General features: G+C 40.2%; 1 protein-coding gene across 4 annotated transcripts in view; it reads right to left on the bottom strand.

Moving 5' to 3' along the window:
• The window catches only part of larp4b (La ribonucleoprotein 4B), a 52,646-nt gene extending 36,057 nt beyond the window's left edge, over positions 1 to 16,589 (bottom strand). For 3 of the 4 annotated variants that reach the window (XM_085255376.1, XM_085255378.1, XM_085255379.1), the window contains exons 1-2: positions 16,011 to 16,589; positions 7,109 to 7,242 (exon numbers count right to left, since the gene is read on the bottom strand). In XM_085255376.1, coding sequence (XP_085111502.1) covers positions 7,109 to 7,189 — 81 coding nt within the window. In that variant the 5' untranslated portion in view covers positions 7,190 to 7,242; positions 16,011 to 16,589. Of the gene's footprint in view, positions 1 to 7,108; positions 7,243 to 15,473; positions 15,578 to 16,010 lie in introns of those variants that run through there. The other variant, XM_085255377.1, reaches the window with a different exon arrangement.
• Positions 16,590 to 20,965: the final 4,376 nt, after the last annotated feature.

Raw genomic sequence — 20,965 nt, 5'->3', positions numbered from 1 at the left:
GGCTGTCGCCGAGCAACACGGACTTTCAACTCCCGCCACAGATTTTCTATGGGGTTGAGGTCTGGAGACTGGCTAGGCCACTCCAGGACTTTCAAATGCTTCTTACGGAGCCACTCCTTTGTTGCCCGGGCGGTGTGTTTTGGATCATTGTCATGTTGGAAGACCCAGCCTCGTTTCATCTTCAAAGTTCTCACTGATGGAAGGAGGTTTTGGCTCAAAATCTCACGATACATGGCCCCATTCATTCTGTCCTTAACACGGATCAGTCGTCCTGTCCCCTTGGCAGAAAAACAGCCCCATAGCATGATGTTTCCACCCCCATGCTTCATAGTAGGTATGGTGTTCTTGGGATGCAACTCAGTATTCTTCTTCCTCCAAACACGACGAGTTGAGTTTATACCAAAAAGTTCTACTTTGGTTTCATCTGACCACATGACATTCTCCCAATCCTCTGCTGTATCATCCATGTGCTCTCTGGCAAACTTCAGACGGGCCTGGACATGCACTGGCTTCAGCAGCGGAACACGTCTGGCACTGCGGGATTTGATTCCCTGCCGTTGTAGTGTGTTACTGATGGTGACCTTTGTTACTTTGGTCCCAGCTCTCTGCAGGTCATTCACCAGGTCCCCCCGTGTGGTTCTGGGATCTTTGCTCACCGTTCTCATGATCATTTTGACCCCACGGGATGAGATCTTGCGTGGAGCCCCAGATCGAGGGAGATTATCAGTGGTCTTGTATGTCTTCCATTTTCTGATGATTGCTCCCACAGTTGATTTTTTCACACCAAGCTGCTTGCCTATTGTAGATTCACTCTTCCCAGTCTGGTGCAGGTCTACAATACTTTTCCTGGTGTCCTTCGAAAGCTCTTTGGTCTTGGCCATGGCGGAGTTTGGAGTCTGACTGTTTGAGGCTGTGGACAGGTGTCTTTTATACAGATGATGAGTTCAAACAGGTGCCATTCATACAGGTAACGAGTGGGGGACAGAAAAGCTTCTTACAGAAGACGTTACAGGTCTGTGAGAGCCAGAGATTTTCCTTGTTTGAGGTGACCAAATACTTATTTTCCACCCTGATTTACGAATAAATGCTTTACAAATCCTACCATGTGAATTCATGGATTTTTTTTTTCACATTCTGTCTCTCACAGTTGAAGTGTACCTCTGGTGCAAATTACTGACCTCTGTCATCATTTTAAGTGGGGAACTTGCACAATCGGTGGCTGACTAAATACTTTTTTGCCCCACTGTACATCTCTGCCTGCATTGAGGATACAAGCACTAAAATGTTATTTTTGGACCACACTGCCCAACCCTAATACAACCAATAATCGTGTAGCACCACCAGCCAAGAGAGCCAGACACCACACCAGAAAAGTGGCACAAACGCTTCTCAGGAAAACAGTTCGACCCAACCGGGGGAGGAATAGGAAACTTATGTTTTTAAATCTAGCTTTCACAGCTACTACACCTCACCGCCCACCTTCAGTCTAACCAGACACGTCTGGCCTGAGAAAAGCAGCAGCTGGTTAAGTGGACGACAGAGAAGGCGTATTTACTGTCACAGCCAGAATTTACCAGTATTTGGTCAGAGCCTGCTGTAATATCCCACCCCAGTGACCACATTTAGCCCCAACAGGCTCGCATGTGTTGCTGTCAATCAAACCTGCAGAGCTGTGAAGTTCCCTACGAAAGCATAGAGGTCGTGCAGATGAACTGAGGAATCTCTGGGGGCAAGATTGAGGGCTAATATGCAGAGTCACCGATAAAAGGAAGACACACAGGAATAACCACTTTAGCTCTGGCAGTATTTCTCCCTTGCAGCAGGCTTTAAATCTGGGATGCTTTCATTCTCACTTCCTGATCCGAAAGGCTTGTGGAACAGTCAATGTTAAGTGATCAGAAATGGAAAAATATTAGGTCCAGTTACATTTTGTGTTTAAATTTGAAATGTATTTTTTGAATGCACGTCCAAAGGTTTTCAAGGAAAATAATTAGCATATAAATAAGGAGCAGAGTGGCAGCATTTCAGGGTGAAAATAACCATGCTGGTGGGCTATTAGTACTGTCAAACATAAGTACTGTTGAAGTATAATGAAAAGAGACGCAGTTTTTCCACAATTCAGTTTACGTACACACCAATATAAAAGTCAATATGGATCCTTATAAGCCTTTTTGGATTTCCGATGTTTATTTACTGTATCAATTTGGTGGTGGTCAAACACGACTTCCACAAACAAACAAAAACAAAAGCTTAACATGGTCTACTGCAAACACAGATGTCAGCAGTAAGACAAGTGATCTTTAAAAAGCTTTGAAATAAACAGCAAAAGGTGACAGCATGTGTCTTTCTTGCAGCAAAGAAAAACTACTTCAGTTTTAGACCAAATCAAAGTGAAATAAAGTTTATTGATTAATTATTCTCAGTGAAAACCTACAAATTAAAATAATTACTTTCCAACCTGTGTTCTCGTAGCTGCAGTTCATGAAGTGTTAATACTGGGCAACAGACAAGGACCAAGCATAAAAACATTTACACATTTTCTACATCAACACCTAGCTACATGCAAATTCCAGGGACGATGTGACACATGCAGCTTGCAGTGCTGCAGCTCTAGTGCTGGGTCACCACGTTGCGGAGCGTCATTTACCTGGCAGGAAACACGGTGCCTAAGCTCAAACGCTCAAAAGTTTGGTTATACTTTGCGAGAACGGATGACAACAGGGCAACTTGCAATACTTGCAAAGTAGATGCTTTCTCCCTTAAACGAAACACTACGAATATGCAAAAGCATTTGCTCACAAAACCCGCGATGACCTTAAATGAATGTCGTGTTTTTAGCGCGATCTGCCTCATTACAAAACCATTACTGTGCATTTAGGTGACCATGATGAGAGAGACAGACAGAGTCTGGCTCAGATGCTGGCAGTTCTCGCTGCAGTCTACCGGTAGCGTCTCCTTTCAGGCCAGGATAGACGAATGTCACAGAGCAGAGACTAAGTTTGTGGTAAAAGGCTTGCACCCATTTGCCACAGCAGATGCCCCGATTTTCGGTAAGTGAATGTGTTTAATTGTAGGCAGGGACATTACTGGATATTCTTGTGTAATTGCTACAGAATAATTGATGTTATACTTTGTTATTGCCACAAAAGAATATTCATTTTATTATTTTACATTTACTTTTTTTTTTTCCTGGGGACCCTGTGACACCCCATTGTAGAGCCGTAGGCTGGATCTTTTAAGATCTCACTGTTGGGTTTGTAAGGCCATGTTACTCCTAAATTTCTCTCTTGTTCAAAGAGCAGATATAAAACAAAGTTCTAAGCTAATCGACCTTAGTGTTCTCCTTTTTTAAAAAGAATCGATAAAGAATCGAATCGTTAAACAGAATCGAAAATGGAATCCGAATCGTGAAAATCTTATCAATACCCATCCCTAATCATGACTTGGTTGTGTTCAGCATTAGCTGCTATAATGATTGAGTGAAGTCCACCTTTAGAGAAGCTCTACATACTTCATGAACCCACTGATCTTGCTTCGTAGCACAACACTCGGGTCCCCAGATGCTCTGCGTGGAGCAACTGCCCTGCCCGGGATTTAAAAAAACAAAACAAAAAAAAAAAAATTCTGTTTGATGGAAGGCTTTAAGAGGCCACAAATCCTGGTGCCACCTCCCTCTGAAGATTTTCCAAAACAGTACTAATGGGAAGCATAATCTTTGTGAGGCAAACAAAGATTATGCTTGACTTGAACTCGGATAATGGAAATGTCTGCTTGACACCCACGGTGACCTTCTGCAATTTCAGACACACCCAGATGTACGTTAATGACACTTCACACGTTGCACCGGCTCAGTCAGTGCAGACCACAGAACGAAACTGACTGATCGGTGTGATTCATCTTTAATATACAACGTGTAGAGAACTTGAGATATTTCTCTGTGTTTAAAAAGAAGAAACCACATCTGTTTATACTGTGTTATTTTTTAACTTACAAATATTAAGCAGGAAAGCCACTTAAGACTCAATCCCGAGTTTTAAACCGATGAGGACTTTTAAATTAGTTTTCTAACCCTTTTGTGTAAAAATGAAAACCATGATTATTACATTAGAACATTTCAAAGCATCTGTCATAGAAAAACAGTGTAGTCAGACCCACTCAGTCATTTTACTAAAAAAAAAAAAAACATGTTACCTAAAGACAGGACTCAAACTTTGATGTGTCTGGCCTTCACGCTTCAACGAGAAATAAAATGTCACAGCTATGATCAATAGGACTGCTACAGGCCCATGAAAAGTGAGAAACAAAAACAGGTCATGGTTATTTAGTTACAAGAGTTGCCTTTTTCTTTGCCTCCCGATTCTTTATTGAACAGTCATCTATTATATGCAATCAGTGTGGGAAATCAGCTGCAGTGGAAAGCAGGCTGTGGCAGCTATGATGCCATTTTGGCTGGTTTGAGATACACCACACCACACCCCCACCCCCCAATGTAGTTTAATGTAGGCAGGCTGTTGCTGAAGAAACTTAAACTTTCTCTGGCTGATTTACTATGAAATACATCCATAGAGATAAATAAATGTGACAGGTAATCCAAAGTCCAGAAATAAAAACTGAATATTCCAAGATTTAAAATTAAATTACATTTATTTCCATTGTTACATACGAAAAAGAGGTTTTTGTTTTTTAGATTTCGATACTTTGAGAATTTATGTTATGGTACAGCCCCAAAGCCATCCCCACAAAAGATAATTCACTGTGACAACTCATGTGACATTATGAAAATGCGACATGAATACTGACCTTTAGAGTATCTTTACTGCTACGCCCATTATAGAACAACTCTAAAGTAGTGCACGGCAGCACTTTAATATAAAATACAGATTGTATAGTATTTATATTCAGGTAAAATCTATTATGATGTCATTGGTTTCTAAGGGCATAGAAACTATTACAGGCTGTCTGCGGCAATGCAGAGGTTTTTCACTTATTCCAACACAAACTATAAGGATTGTGATCTGGACATCACATATAAAATCCTACAATTAAAAATTATAAACATGGCTTTGTGTACAAAACCATGATATGGGATTACAACATAAATGGCATAAAGATAAATTAGGCTAAAATGCATCCTGTTATAAAGACACTTGGAACATCTTACCAAGAAACAGTTCCCACACTAGTGTCTGTCATTTGACATACATTATAACCTTATATATGAAAAATAAATTCAAACGGGACCTGGATGAAGAAATCCCAGAAGAGATCTGATACCACATGTGGATACCACATCAACAACACAATCACTGAAATTGAGGGAATTTAGTTGGAAGAACCAGATTGTTAACTTTAATGCTCCAAATTACAAGCAAACAGACAAACACTAAACAGCCATGCTGGAAATTATGAAAATGTGGTCATGTGGAACCAAACCACACTCACATTTGGGAAAATAAAACTGGGATTCATTCAGCTCTAGGTAAGCTTGGTGAAAGACTCGGTGAAATATATGATTCCAAGATCATTTCAGATCCTATACTCGAGTTGTCTTAAGGGACGTATATCCTAAGGACATATCTGACACCAGCAAAGAAAATTATCACCAAACACTGACTAAGGATTGAAACACCAAGCTACAGAATGAGGTGTTTGCTGTTGAGGAGATTCTGTTGATGTGAAAGCTCAGACAGGAAAAAAAAAAGAATACTTTCTCCAAGACTGGAACAAAGGGTTGTCATACAAAGTAAAGAAAGGACTTAAAATAAAGGATTTTGAATAAATTGCTTAGAGGCAGACTTGCACTGCCCTGGGACTGTTCAAATGTACATGAACTTGATTTTGTGTGTTTGTTTTTGGCTAATTTTTAATTTCAGCATTTGTGTAGGTGCTTTACATGGATAAACAAGGCAAATAAAATAAAAGCTACAAAAAAAGATAAATATGGCCTGAAGAAAAGTGATCTTACATTATCAAAAATAATTTTATTAATTAAATGCTGTCAAAGCTGTAAAGGCTCCATTATTGAATCCAAAACCTCCACACAGAATCAAACTATTGTGATTTCCAGGTCTGAGCCAGTTTGTAGATCAGATGTAAGGGTCCAATCATTAGGCTTGTTCATGCAGTAATTAACTGTTATTTACACATAAAAATCAGCATAAAAGAGTTAATAGAACAAAAAACTTAATAAATAAATTTTAAAAAGTTTTATGACTTATGACACTGTTTAAAGGACAAAATAATTTCTCTCTCCAGCTGGTAAGGCTCTGCTCAAATCTATGTTTACCCCACAATCTATTATTTTCACATTTAAACATCTGTTTTACAAAGACTCACTCAAATACATAATCATACGAAGAATATGCATTTACAGCCCTAATGTATTTGCTTTAGTACTGTGCCCTCGTTAAGATATTTTTGTTGAATATTAATGAAAAGCTGCTGTGTATCCTTAACACAGACATCAAACTTTGTCTGAAAACCAGTGTGAAAATGTCCCTGATGCAACCAAAAACTGTGCGCCATGTTTTCCATCAGTCAAATGGATTATTTTAATGAACTGGAAACAACATAAACCAAACTGTTTCTGTACGGTTCATTCGTGTAACAACTTTATTGACTTAGAGGAACAGGAACACGGGCCAGGTCAGCGTGTTACTGTGTACCCCTCCTTCTCCTTCTACTCTAAGCTCCACCTCAGTTTCTTTCTTGTTTTTAAAAATCTTTCATTGTAGTCACCGTCTACAGCGCTGCTCAAGTTGCTGCCAAGAACTGATCCAAGTTTGCTTACATTTGCATGTAAATTTCTGCGCTCAACAATAGTGACTGCTGAAAGTCAGCAATCACGCCTTTGTAGGGCCAAAGATCCAAAGAAATATGCCTGGCTCTTCAGCTAAAGGGTATCCAGACCAAAAACAGGATCAGTTCCAACCTTTTTTGTTCAGTTTAAGTGCAGCTACAACTCCCTGAATGACTGTGTTTGCATACAAGCTCAACACATGCTGGAACAGTATTGAACTACAACAAACCGAGCAGGTGGCTCCAGTAAAAACAGCACAGTGGTGTAAAGCTCAACTGAAAAACACGAGTGTTTGCGCGTTACACTCACCAAATGAGAGTTCTCTTTTGCCTCTTGTACTTGCTGCACCTGTGGTTCAGCTACAACTTTCGTGTCCTGGTCAGAAGTCATGAGCCGTCTGCTTCTTGGCTCCTCAGGGAGAAGTCTCTGTGTCACCAAGTAAGCTACAGGGGGGCAGAAGGGACAAACAAGTCTGAGTCAACAACGGATGTTTATCAGCGTATCATCAGCTGGTACATGTGTAAGACAAAGGAGTCAGGAGGTAGTGTCTGACAGTTGCGTTATTAAATCTGATTTTTCACACAAATTGTTTTTAATGCTTGTATATGGACAGAATAACAATCGGTGCATGTGTGGATATTTTCCTCGCACAGACTTAATTTACACTAATTTAAACTACCAACACGTTGCTGTTTCTCTTAAAATTGTAATGGCAAAACTGACAATATGCTGTTGTTCAAACCATTTCAATCTGTGCTTAATGACATGTACGGAGGCCACTATTCTAATTTCAGACACTTCAGACAGTCGTGATGACAAAATGTGAAAAATCAAACGTCAGCTTGTTCTGACACATTGAAAGTATGTCACACCAATGTACAAGAAAAGCTATCAATTAGCAATAATACAAATACAGTAACACAAAAAGCTCTGAAACTCATAACAGAAACAACCGGCGAATTAGACCCATCTACTTTATAGGCCTCGATTACACAACGTGGCTTTGATTCATATTTAGCAGCTGTTTGTTTAGTCGACATTTTGGCCATGTTTTGGCCATTTTTGCATTAAACGATGCAGGCTTTAATATTTAGCCAGTTATTTAAATAAAATGTGTAATTGTTCTTTTGTGCTGTTGTTTTTATTGAACGGTTGCATTTGTCAAGGTCAAAGGTCAAATTTTGTATTTTATATTCCCATTCAATAAAGGATTTTCCATTTCCTGCTGCCTGTGGATACTGACATTTACTGATGACAGTGCTGATGTTTATCTCGTGCTTTTATGGGTTTACCAGCACTCATGCTTGTAGGACTGAATTTTAACATTATGGTTTTTTCTCACTTTTAAAAATAAAATAAAATTTAAAAAAAAAAAAATGTACGTGTGTGATGGTGCATCCCAGCACAGAACAATCATGCAGTTATGTTGAAAACAACAGGTGCATCCATAGAAAGTAAACAGTTTTCTATCTTTAACACCTGCTACATTTACTGCTTGTGGGGCACACAAAAAAAGTGAACTTTTAACCTCTTTTGACAATTTTTATTAGGGGTATTTTTTTTAAAAGATACATAGTAGCATTGCAATATTTTGTTATGGTGGTATTGTATCTATACAGAGACACCAAAAATCTGTATTGTAATGAAACACAATAATCTGGGCCAATCAAATAAAGAAACAAAGAAAGAAAGAAATCATTGTATTGAATTTTTTCACATTCTGCAACAGATTAAGACTCGTGGTAACAAAATGTTTGCCCAGAGCTTGATGCTGTTGCACTCTCATGACCACTTATGATGGCAGGGCGATTGCACAGATTTCCAGATAGGAGGCAATCTTAATACCAACAAACTGTCAAAGTTGCAGTAACTCAGAAAAATTGTTGGAAGCTTTCAAATAATTGCTAATTCATAAATGAGACAGATTGCCAACAAGTTGCCATGAGTCTAAATGAGTCTTTGTCAATGACCAGGATTCGAGGGGACTCAACACAACAGGCTGCCAGCTAGTTGTATTCTGGTTTATATGCCTATAGAACAGCAAGGTTGCAGAGTGGAAATGTATTAATTAAATGTGAATTTCTGTCTATGTAGAGAGCAGCAGATATGTGCTTGTCAATGGTTTATCACAGTTAATTGCCTACTTGACCCCATTCAATAGCAGACAGAGCACACAGACTTTGTCTGGCAGCATTTATGGCAGGTTGTCGTGACAGTCGAATTTTTGCAGCAAAAAAAAAAAAAAAAAAAAAAAAAAAAAGAAGAAGAAAGAAAAGAATAGAAAACAGCTTAAGTGTGATAACTTTATCTTATAGGATAAAACAGATACTGGCTAAGTTAAACTTTGAGGACATCACTGAAAAAAATTAGTTAAAAGAATGTGATCGGGGGTTTTTTCAAATGTGTTGAAAGAATGCAGCTGACAAAATGTGAAAAAGTAGAGTATGTGTTATTGCAATACTCATCGCAAAATATTTTTAAAAATTTAAATTGTCATATCATGAGTGAAGTATTCTGATAAGACTGTATCGTAGAAGGTGGCAATGATCATCATATTCCACATATGTGGCTAAAAACTGCAGTCTGTATCAGTTAGCAGCATGTGAGTGATTAGAAATGATTAATGCTAATGTTGTAATCTGCTGTCTCAACAGAAAGGTTGATAATAAACCAACAATAAGACTGACACAGATCATGTGTGTAATTTCTGGTTGATCTTCAGCCTCATTTCTCTGAGGCGGTGAAAGCAGGCGCATTAAAACAAAAATGTTTTTCTTCAGTTAACAGGAGCAGCACTCGTCATTGGTTGGATTATTACCTGCCGTGATTGTGACAGTCTTTTCTGGACCGACTGCTCAACAAACGTGAAGAAAATAATCTTTTCAGCTGCTCTCATCCACTGCTCTCTCGTTTCACACAGCAATAAAGCAAACGCACAAAGATAAGTCATAAATAAAAGCTGTCCGTTTAGTTTGCCGCTATGTTTTTAAAATCTAAACGTGTAAGACAATATTTGTTATTAAAGCTTTAAAATAACTGTAATAGCAGGTAAGTCTGCTAGAGAGATTGGATAGCTTCTATAAACCTGAAGTTTACCAAATTTACAGCTCGCAGCAGACTAAACAAACAGCTTTTCCTTAAAGCCAAAAATGTCACTTTTCTTCAGGCGGTCTAATGAAGGACTCTTATGGGCTTTAACAACTGCCCCTGTCAGTGCTACAACGCTCCATCCTTCTGGCTAAATATTTGAACATACACTCCTAAATACTTTTTATTGTCCTTGTGCATCTATTTTTAGCCACAAATGCGAGCAAAACACTTACATCATCAAGCCCTGCCTCCCTGAATTCTTTTCCACGTAAAAAGGACGCTTAGCTGCACTTTTTGCTTTCTGTTTATACACGAGTCAAACGTCATGAGGTTTTGTAGGTCAAGTTCTCGACATCACTCTGTCATCCCCAAGGCCCGATTGGATGATCACTTCCACAACATTTGACCTCAGTGTAACGGGGGGGACAAAACAAAACACCACTGGAAACACCTTCTTTTCTGTCCTGCTTGTAAAGCGGTGATAATCCGCCCAACAATCGGGCGCCTGTCCCTGACACGGGCCCTCGCTGTGTTCGCATACAAAGCAGAAAAAGAATGGTGTGGCTGTAAAGCCGGTGACCTTTGATCCACATAATGACACAGTGTCACTGCTGCTGTGATGAATGGGGCATAGCACAAGCCTCCATCAACTCACATCAATAATTGAAGCATCTGTTTGCGTGATAAACTTTGCACCTAACATTGTAAAAACGGTTTGACAACTGAAACCTGCACACAACCCGAGTGTGTAACTAGCTGACAAGTCATGCAAAATCTATTATTTTATTATTTTTGGACTAAATAGGAAGCCAGTACCCAACGATTGGGTGTGGGGGTTCTGGGTTTTCATGTCACCTTGTGTGCTTCAGTACCAAATTCTCTGTGATGTATTTTTCTGTTTCTGCTGTCACACATTTAAAGGACTGACATACTGACACAACAAAGTCTTGGCAGCCTTTTTTCCGAACTACTGCTCTTTAATGCTGACGTTCTGATTTGAACTTCTACCTCTGATAAAAATCACCACGCACATAAATAAATAAAAAAAAAACCCTGGTGCTGTGATTAAAGCCAGAAAGTCTCATTCTTGTCTATGTCAGCTGCCCTTCGGTCAACTGCCTGTTCCAATTGAGGCTGAACCACGCTCACCTCAGAGAGCTCTTCCAGAAAGGGTCGTGGTCTGAAACGGTTTCTGCAGATTTAAAACTACAGACACCGTAAGAGCTTATTTGGTAAACAGCTTAAGGAAGGAAAAAAAAAAAAAGAAAAGAAAAATGGTGTTAGTCTGTCCCTAAAACACCCTAACAGCCATTTTTGTTGGCAGAGCCCATGTTACATGAATTGCAGGAAGCTTTTGGGGTACAGATGGGGGCGAAGACTGCAACAGGCAACGCTGAACTGATGTTCTGCACTGCACCTACGAGGCAAGCGGCACAGAGCTGAAAGCAGACCATGTGAAAGCCTGTGAGCACTCTGGAGATAAAAGAAGCTGAAGGCAAACACTAATAATCCTTCCACAGGTTCACTTACAGAAACCTCAGTAGTTTTACTTCCTCTAGAGAGATCTTACCGAGCTAAAGCTCTCCTTTAATCATCCTGACTCGAGCTGATCAGGCTTTGCTTTTGTGGAGGACCAAATGCTTCCTGCTGGAGCAAAAATAGTCATCGTTTGATCCGGACTGTGTCGTTTTCATGATTGCTGGCCGCCAAATTTATAAACAAATTTTAAATTCAATACTTTTGTGCAGAAACTTGAAATCATATTATGAACCTGTTAGATCTACATCTACTTGATATATAAGCTGACCCATAGCACAACAAATGACATAGCTACCAGGCTGTGATATCAGCTAAAATACTCTTCATTTAGCCCAAAGGTTGGGCAATGCTTGTGTTAGAGTAGTGAGAACAACCTTTTCACTCTGGTCAGAAACTATCGCACACCATGAAGCTGAAAGCATGCAAACTTGGATCACTAGCCACAAATGTAAATATGAATCAACTGAAAGAACCACTCAGAGGAAACGGAGAACTTGTGAAAATGACAGTTGTTGTGACATTAATGTAAACTATTTTAAACTACTTCAGGAACCTCACACTGGTAATACTAATGTTACTGAGGTAAAGCATCAGTCCAATTGATTCAGCTAAAACATTTAACATGTTCTGCCTTGTTTGTGTAAGAGTAAATACACAGAAAGGTTGGACAGCTTTTGTCCTAAAATAGACTGTGTGAACTGTGCTGCTCTCAAAAACAGTAAAGATGACGATTTTGCGTCCTGCGCTGGGAGCTGTTGTTCATCAAATGTCATCTAAATATTAACCAAGTTGAGTTTTTCTTAATTCTGTTTTTGCTATCACGCACAGTAACTCACTAATTGCTCATCAATTTGAATTACTCATTATTTCAAAAGCATATAAATCCCTCCTGTGGCAAGTAGTTAAGAAGAGAACTCACACCTCCCCACACCCACACCATTTTAAAATTAAATTAAATCCAGATAAAAAAAAAAAAAAATCAGAAGTTTATTTTAAAATATAATTAAAGAAGCTCATTTCTCTCCAATTCAGCAACAATTACATTTTTTAGCTTTAAGCAGCCAGCAGGAATACATCTCATGCCCACAGCGTTGTAATTTTAACCTGAGACAACACCTTCAACCAACACACAAACTGCCTTTTAGAGAAAACACCTGCACTCTGAGAGTGAGCCAAGTGTGATATTTACTTTATGCAGGATAAACTCCAGACCAGAGACGTTTCCCTTTGGTCGCTCTACAGGTCGTCACTGAAATATTATCAGTCTGTCAAAACATTTAACATGGATAATTGTGAGAAGCCAAAACTGTAAGTGAAATGTAATTTTCATTAATCACACAGCAATAAGGCAGCCTAACCTGGTAGTGTGTAGTACTGTGGTTTAAAGTAACAGCTTATAAATATTAAGTCAAATTGAACTTGGATAAACACACAGGCTGGCTCATAACTGCCTGCTCAAAAAGAAACAACTCAAGACAAATTCTTTTCTTGCTTATTTCACCCTCACTGTACCTGAACTTAGAAAGCCCCCCCAGCCAATCCCACTCTAACTCCAACTATACCTGTACTTACAAAAGGCATAACAAAATGCCCTGATCTCTTTATTTTATCTGGCTTAACTACACCAAACATCAACAATTAGGCCAACTGATTACACAAAGGCCAACTTAATCAACTTAATCTAATTAACACTGGCAGCATCTGACCAATCACAATCATAAGTGTGCTGAGAGCAAAATTGACCGACTCAGATAAAATTATAATTTTAGAAAATACGAAGATAATACAGCCTGACCACGTCAAAGCTCTATTATTAAAGATGGAAAGGGATGGGGGGGTGGGGGGTGGGGTGTTTGATGTGTGCAAAAAAGTTTCAGGTTTTTACTTTTTACTTTCAGATGGAGCCTGAACATTAAACAATAAAATAAAATAAACAGTTTGTGAAGAAATAAAGACCAAAAATTAAAAACAGGATTCATATTGGTTAGTGTGTAGGATTTTTGCTGGCATAGAGTGGACCTTTAATGCGCACCTATGCATAAGCACGACTGGTATGCATATAACTGTAGCGAAAACACATTTATAGCAAATTTCAACTCTTGCTGCCCTCTCAAAGAGCTTTAGACTACAAGGCCACATTTAATCTACCTCACATCCACGGCCAATTTACAATCACCATTTAACATAAGCAGTCCTTGGACTGTGGGAGGAACATGGAGAGGACCCACATACACAGGAATAACAAGCAAACTCCACACAGAAAGGCCAGAGCCACGGTTAGAATTAGGAAATTACTTAATGTGACGCCTCAAAGTGCCAGAATACTCTCAGCATTGGTCACCATAACATCATAACGTCACTTCTATTTATGCTAGCTGCTGTTGTTTCTGTGGATTTCACAAACAAAAAGTTAAGTTTCAGTAAATTAAACCCTACTTAAAAATACTGGTTTACCATCCTTTAAAAAAATAAAATAAAACAGTACTGGTGATGGTGCTTGGTTGGTGGACACATACTTTCAAATTTCCTAACAAAACAAATAGTTTTAAAATAGTTTTAAACAGGAATAAATGTGTTCCTCAAGTCTCTATGAGTGATGCTCATCAAATGAAGAAGAGAACTTTAGAGTATGTCCAGGGTAAGATTAATCAATTCCCATAATTCTAAGACATGATACTGCCACAGAGAGATAAAGCTGTCTAATCGAGCTCAGCCCTGCATCTGCACTGGTGCACAGCCACAGGACAGCGGCAGCACTGCAGAGGTGGACCCACATCCGACCTACACAACACCTTTACAGTCTACAGTGGAACTTGAGTGGAACTCTGGTTTACCTGCTGCAGCAGCTTCTCTTTTCTGCTTTTCCCCCCAAAATTCAGAGGGCGCATTAACTTTTCATTCATATCCATGTTTTGTGTACTTTAAATATTCTTCTTGTGTCTCCCATGGTTAAAGAGGACTAACAGCAGTAGAATAATATTTTTGTTCAGTGCAACTTAATATAAGAATAAGCTCCAAATCTTATATCTATCATAAGAACTGCATGGTTAGAGGTTAGTGGTTCAGCAGTTATCACCTTTAGCCACTAGTTATTTTCATCTTGCTGTTATTATAACTGCAGTGAGGAGACCAGCTATAGTGGTATTTGTAGTAAGTACTTTTAGAGACACAAAAACCTCACCTGTGTGTATTCATTGTGTCACTCTTTCAGAGAATAAATGTGCAGATGTTTAGTCATGTAGAAACAATCCTTCCTGCCCGAGGTCAGAGCAATCACAGCAGCACCACTTTCTAAAGAGCTGACTGATAAATGGATAGTTATTTCGTACCTGTTGAGCATTCTTATTTTGAACTTAAGCTGCTCTGGAGCAAGCGATGTATCGCCTTAACAACAAAAATACCTACATAACCCCAAAGACCCAGAGTTACACCTGAAGTTATCTTGCTCAAGTCCAAATTCTGCTTCCTAGTACAGACCTCAGAGCACACAATACAGACAATGTTAAACAACTTATTTCAAAGTTATTCCAAAGGAAAACGACAATACTGATAATAAACATTTTAATAAGCAATGTTTTTAAAGGGTGGGTTAATTTACTTAACCTTGAGTACATATTTTGTGAACAAATCCACAAAAACACTAGAAAACAAGAGATGTCTGTTAAGTAATTAGATGCAGACCAACCGCTTTTCTCATAACAAAAAATGCCCATTGTGAGTCCAGAAACCCCGCTACCACTACACCTGAGGCTGCCCCCCGAATCCCCACTTTAACCCCTCAATACAACCCTTCAACAAACAGTGATCCTTATCAAACCACATCCCATTTCCTCTACAGATGCAGTGACTCAATCATGAGGTTTAGACAGGGCCTGAACCAAAACAAGCTCTGCTCACTCCTCCCCTGTCGTGTTTCCACCCTGCTCAATCACTTCAGGTGATTTATGACCCCCAGCCGGTGCTCTAAAACAAGGCCGAGGTTCAACTCTACCGGTGAAAAATGCAAGGGTGGTCCACAGGACTGTATTTATAGTCGGTTGCTTACCGCTGGTGGAGGATGGTCGCAAGACATCTTGGATGTCTGTAAACGCTGCTAATCAGCTGCTAATCAGCGTGTACCTCCGTCCATCCGCACACACTCGAGAAGCATTTGTTTGGATCAACTTGACAAGTCAAAAAACATAACAACTTCCAGTGGAGACGCAATGCAGGCGCGTTTAGCAGCTGACAGCCGGCAGTGACTGCAGCTCACATGCCAGGGGCCAAACTCAGCGACACTCCTTTAATAATTGCGCCGTGATGAGGACGAAGTGCGGCCTGAGCGTGGCTAAAGAAAAAACACAGCTACTGTAGCCACGACGCCTGTGTAGTAAAGTTGAGCCGACTGCAAAGTAGCAGCCATGTCTTGTTAGCTGGTTTTGCAGCAGCATCCAATGAAAGATGGCGACCTCAGGCGTGAATTCGCGGATTCCCCAACCCCCAACCGATTTGAATCAGTTAGTTAGCAAGAGAGCTAACTTGCCCCTGACCGTGTGTTTACCACCCCTCTCCCCTTAATGACAGAGAACAGCTTCTTACTCACCTGTCAACTCTCACTATACGGCTCTGCAAACACTGTGGTAGCTGCTGCTGGAGGTGGTGCTGGACTGAGGCCTCGAACTGGCTTCCAGGCTAAATGCGCAGGGTGTTAGCTAGCGAGCTAGCAAGCTGTATCGAGCACGCTAGCTGCGAACAACCGGCTCAAACTTCACCAGCAAACAGTCTTCAGGTGTCAGGGGACCCACCCACAGCCAGTTACAGCGCAATGACAAAAACACTCCAACACTGACACGGGGAAGGGGGGGAAAAGAAAGGAAAACGAGGTCCCCCTTAACAACACTGCAAGCTAGTTAGCAAGTTAGCTAGGTGGCTAGCTAGCTAGCTTGCCTGCCTATCAAGTTTGTGCAGTCGATGAAAACTGGCGTCTGGAAGCAAAATCCCTCACGGTCAACAGCAGGCTCTGAGGGAGGGAGGCCAGTCCAGAAACAATCAGGGGAAGCCTAAAAAGTGAGAAATAAACGTGACTCGTCTTCCAGCTTCCGATCGATCAAACATTCGCTCCTGCTAAAGATGAGAGAGAGAAGAGGGGGGTTTGGAATGGAGAAGTCGGCGTTTCCTTTCCTTTTCGTGTGCAGCGCAAAGATCGTCTATAGCGCAGATTTACTGGACATCTCAGCGGCTCCGAAAAACTTTTTTTAAGTGTCCACCAAAGACCAGAGCTTCATTATAAATATTTTAATTAATAAAGCCCAATAATATCAGATAGCTTCAAACGTATTCACATATTTAAAAATGGGGCCACTTACATCTTAAACCAGGCTTTTAATCAAACAAGCAACCTATCAGAAATACACACACATACACACAAATAATCATAAGTAAAAATAAATCAGCAAAACATAATCAAGGAATATATATATATATATATATATATATATATATATATATATATATATATATATATATATATATATATATAAGAAACAATTTTGATACTAATCAGGAAGGCATGCAAATGGTTTTTATCTGCTAGATTACCAAACGTGGCTGAGCTCAACAGGCATGGCTGTGCACTGCTATTCTTAATTTCAATATTTGGTAAAAGGACTAGTAAATAAAAACGTGTTCTTGAAATTATCTGTAGCATTTGCTTCCCTAATATTTTAATCTTCCACAGTTTGGGGACTTTAACTGTGAAAGCTGATAGCTCAAAGTTCGATATCTAAGATCTAAGAGGGTGAGTCAGTTTGTGACAGACTTTCGTAAATATAAGAAGGTCCAAGACAAATGAGGATTTTCTATTCGGGTAAGAGTATTTTAAAGGCGGCTTATATTGTTTACCTCATATCAATAGACTAACGCTACATGTTAAATAGGTTTATTGTGTTATGTTTCTGTATAATAGGTAGAAAGACACATCTTATAGTTTGAGGTGGTGCAAAGAATTTTTATATATACACAACAGTGATTACAAATTAAGAAGACAGAACTGAAGCTAAGTTAAAAAATATAAAATTCAGACTCAGATTGTGCGAAAGAGTACTTCAAATGGCATTAATTAATAATATATGCAGTATAAATCAAAGAAGGTATGTGGACTCTGCTGTCATGACAGGTGTGTTCACCTGACACAGAAAAACAGACCCGTTATGCAGTTTAACAGAGAGCAGTAGGAATGATTTCCTGAAGCGTTCTTCATTCAGTGAGGTTGAACACGTCTGAGGAAGAATGTGCTCTGCTGCCTCTGCAGTGTGGAGCGGAGCAGGTGTGATGGGGCATGGTGGAGAGCAGTTTGTTCAGTGACCTCCTGTTTCTCACTGACTCAGACGCCTCCAGATTCTGGCCAGTGATCCTGTGGAGCCTGCTGCCATCTCTGGCACCGATGCTGTCCACCCAGCAGTCAACTGCAAAGTAAACAGCGCCCTTGCCGCACACTGAGCTTCCTCCGAAAGCAGAGTCTGCTCATTCCCTGCTCATATACAGCACCAATGTTGGTCCTCCAGCCCAGTCTGCCATTCAAGTGAACACCTGTAGCTCTCCTCTGGAAGCCAACCAACTCTTTTTTGTCTTGCTGACATTCAGGAGGTTTTTTCCCTGCACTCCAATTCCAGCCAGCCCTTAATACACCCACCCACTGCAGCGTCATCAGAGCACTTCTTTTCCCAACAGTGAAAAGTAAACAGGAATGGAGACAGGACAGTCAGCTGTGGTGCCCCAGTACTGATAAGCACCACATCAGACATGGCTCCCCCGCCATACAAACCAACAGACAGCCACGAGACCGTGGAAGTGACACCCATCCTGAGCAGGTATTAAACTTACTGAAAAACATGACTCTCACAATGCCACCAAGGTATATCCACTCCTGTGTGGGCTACTGGTTATTTTCTAAATATAATCTTTTTGACTTAAAAAGACAAACAAGACAACTTTTTAAAATAACTGCTGACAAATGAATTTGTTACAGCAGGTGAGAATGAAGTAAAACACAACAAATATATAGGAAATAAGTATAACAGCTTATGAGTCAGTAAAATAAGAATATAGCGTGACAAAACTATTATGAAGAGAAGTAAAAAAATTAATTTGAAATCATAATAAATGCGAGACATGAAAATTTAAAAAACCATAACAAATGAACAAATCTAAATACTAATCTTTAAGTGACAATAAATAGATAGGAATATTTAAATTCAAGTCAAGTCAAGTCAAGTTTATTTATAGAGCACATTTAAAAACAACCAAGGCAGACCAAAGTGCTGTACAGTAAATACAGATAAAAATACAATAGAACACAATTTCGTAATAACACCTCGCTGATAAAAATAAAATAAAAATATATAAAACAAATAAATTAAACCTTTCTAAAAGCCAATGAAAAGAGGTGAGTTTTAAGAGCGGTTTTAAAAGTTTCTAGGCTTTTGGAGAGTCTGACGTGAGGAGGTAAACTGTTCCACAGTCTGGGTGCAGCCACAGCAAACGCCCTCTCTCCCTTTGTCTTTAATTTATACCTGGGAACATCTAAAAGCATCAGGTCGGCTGACCTCAAAGATCTCCTGGGGCGATAAGTACTAAGGAGTTCTGACAGGTAAGAAGGTGCAGTGCCATTTAAAACCTTAAAAGCCAGCAATAAGATTTTAAAATCAATCCTAAAGGCAACTGGGAGCCAGTGGAGAGAGCAGAGAACCGGAGTGATGTGTTCTCTTTTTTTTGAACCGGTCAACAGGCGAGCGGCAGCGTTCTGCACCAGTTGAAGGCGATGTAGACAGGAACGATCTAGGCCAGCATAGAGGGAATTGCAGTAGTCTAGCCGTGAAGTAATAAAAGCATGGACCACTCTTTCTAGATCGTTCCTGCAAAGGTAAGACTTGACTTTGGCTAAAATCCGCAAATGATAAAAAGATCCCTTAACTACAGAGCTGATTTGTTTATCAAGTTTAAAAGCATTGTCAAAAATAACACCAAGACTCTTAATGGAAGAAGTGCAATCGGAGGTTAGGGGTCCCAAAAAGTCAAGAGAGAAGTTGGGATCTTTAGGAAGCCCAAACACAATGACTTCAGTTTTGCTTTCATTAAGGTGTAAGAAGTTAAGAGTCATCCAAGTCTTAATGTCAGACAAGCAGGAGAGTAGCGGCTGCAAAGAAACATTGCAGTTCAACCTCAGAGGGAGGTAGATCTGAATATCATCGGCAAAGATGTGGAAGGACACATTATGTTTACGGAGCACATCGCCCAGAGGGAGCAAGTACAGAATAAACAACAGGGGGCCTAGTATGGACCCCTGAGGTACGCCACAGGTTAAAGGAGCTCTGGGAGATGACAGTTCACCAAGGTGAACAGAAAAACTCCTATTATTCAAATAGGACTGGAAAAACTTTAAGACAGTGCCCTTTAAACCGACACAATGTTGAAGGCGGGATAGCAGTATGTTGTGATCAACAGTGTCGAAGGCTGCTGTCAGGTCCAGGGTTACTAAGACAGCAGCACAACCAGAGTCAACAGTTAAAAGCAAATCATTAAAAACTCTCAGAAGGGCGGTTTCTGTGCTATGCCGAGCTCTAAAACCAGACTGGAACTTCTCATAGAGATTGTTATTGTCAAGAAATAGCTGGAGCTGCGTGAGGGCGGCTCGTTCCAGTACTTTAGACAGAAAAGGGAGGTTGGAAATGGGCCTATAGTTAGAGAGTAGGGCTGGATCTAGATTAGGCTTTTTAAGGAGAGGTTGAACAACAGCGTGCTTGAAGGGTGTTGGAAAACAACCAGAACTGAGGCAGGCATTGATCAGGACCAGAAGGAAAGGTCCGACTGAGTCCAGAACCTGCTTCAGAAGCTGAGAGGGGATAGCATCGGTGGAACAGTTGGTAGTCTTAACCTTGCAGACTATTTCATGCAGCTGAGAGAGAGAGATTGGTTCGAACTGATTAAAGGCAGAATGGCACAAAGACAAAACACAGGGATTGGAAGGTGAAGATGGAATGACAGACTGCAGGGAGGAAATCTTGTTTACAAAGAACTTTAGAAAGTCATTACAGAGGGTGGCAGAAGGTGTGAGGCTGGTGGATGTGTAAGGATTTACAATGGAATTTAAAACACGAAACAGAGTCTGAGGTTTATGGACACTACTGCTAACCAGGTTTGATATGTAGGAGGACTTGGCCTCTTTAACGGCTTTCTGATAGGTTGAAAGAGAGTCTCTGAGGATATTAAAAGAAATGTGCAGCTTGTCCTTTTTCCATTTTCTCTCAGCACACCTACAGGTGCGCCTGAGAGCACGAACAGAGTCTGTAATCCAGGGTTCAGCGTGAGCTTTGGGACGGAGTGTTTTTAGGGGAGCGATGAGGTCCAAAATAGAAGTACATGTTGAGTTGAAAAGAGCAGTTAAATCTTCTGCACACAAGGAATCAATCCAGTCCACCGTGGAGAGCTCAGAGTTGCTAAAAGCAGCAGAAAACTGAGATGGTACATGGGTATTGATGATCCGGTGACGGCGTGAAGGAG

Source organism: Mchenga conophoros, linkage group LG18 (genome assembly GCF_057382185.1).
Source record: "Mchenga conophoros isolate Kocher_MC1m ecotype Shallow Benthic linkage group LG18, M_conophoros_male_GT1.1, whole genome shotgun sequence".
Lineage (NCBI taxonomy): Eukaryota > Metazoa > Chordata > Actinopteri > Cichliformes > Cichlidae > Mchenga > Mchenga conophoros.
The sequence above is the reverse complement of the archived record's forward strand: the minus strand, read 5'-3'. Positions and strand labels throughout refer to the sequence as shown.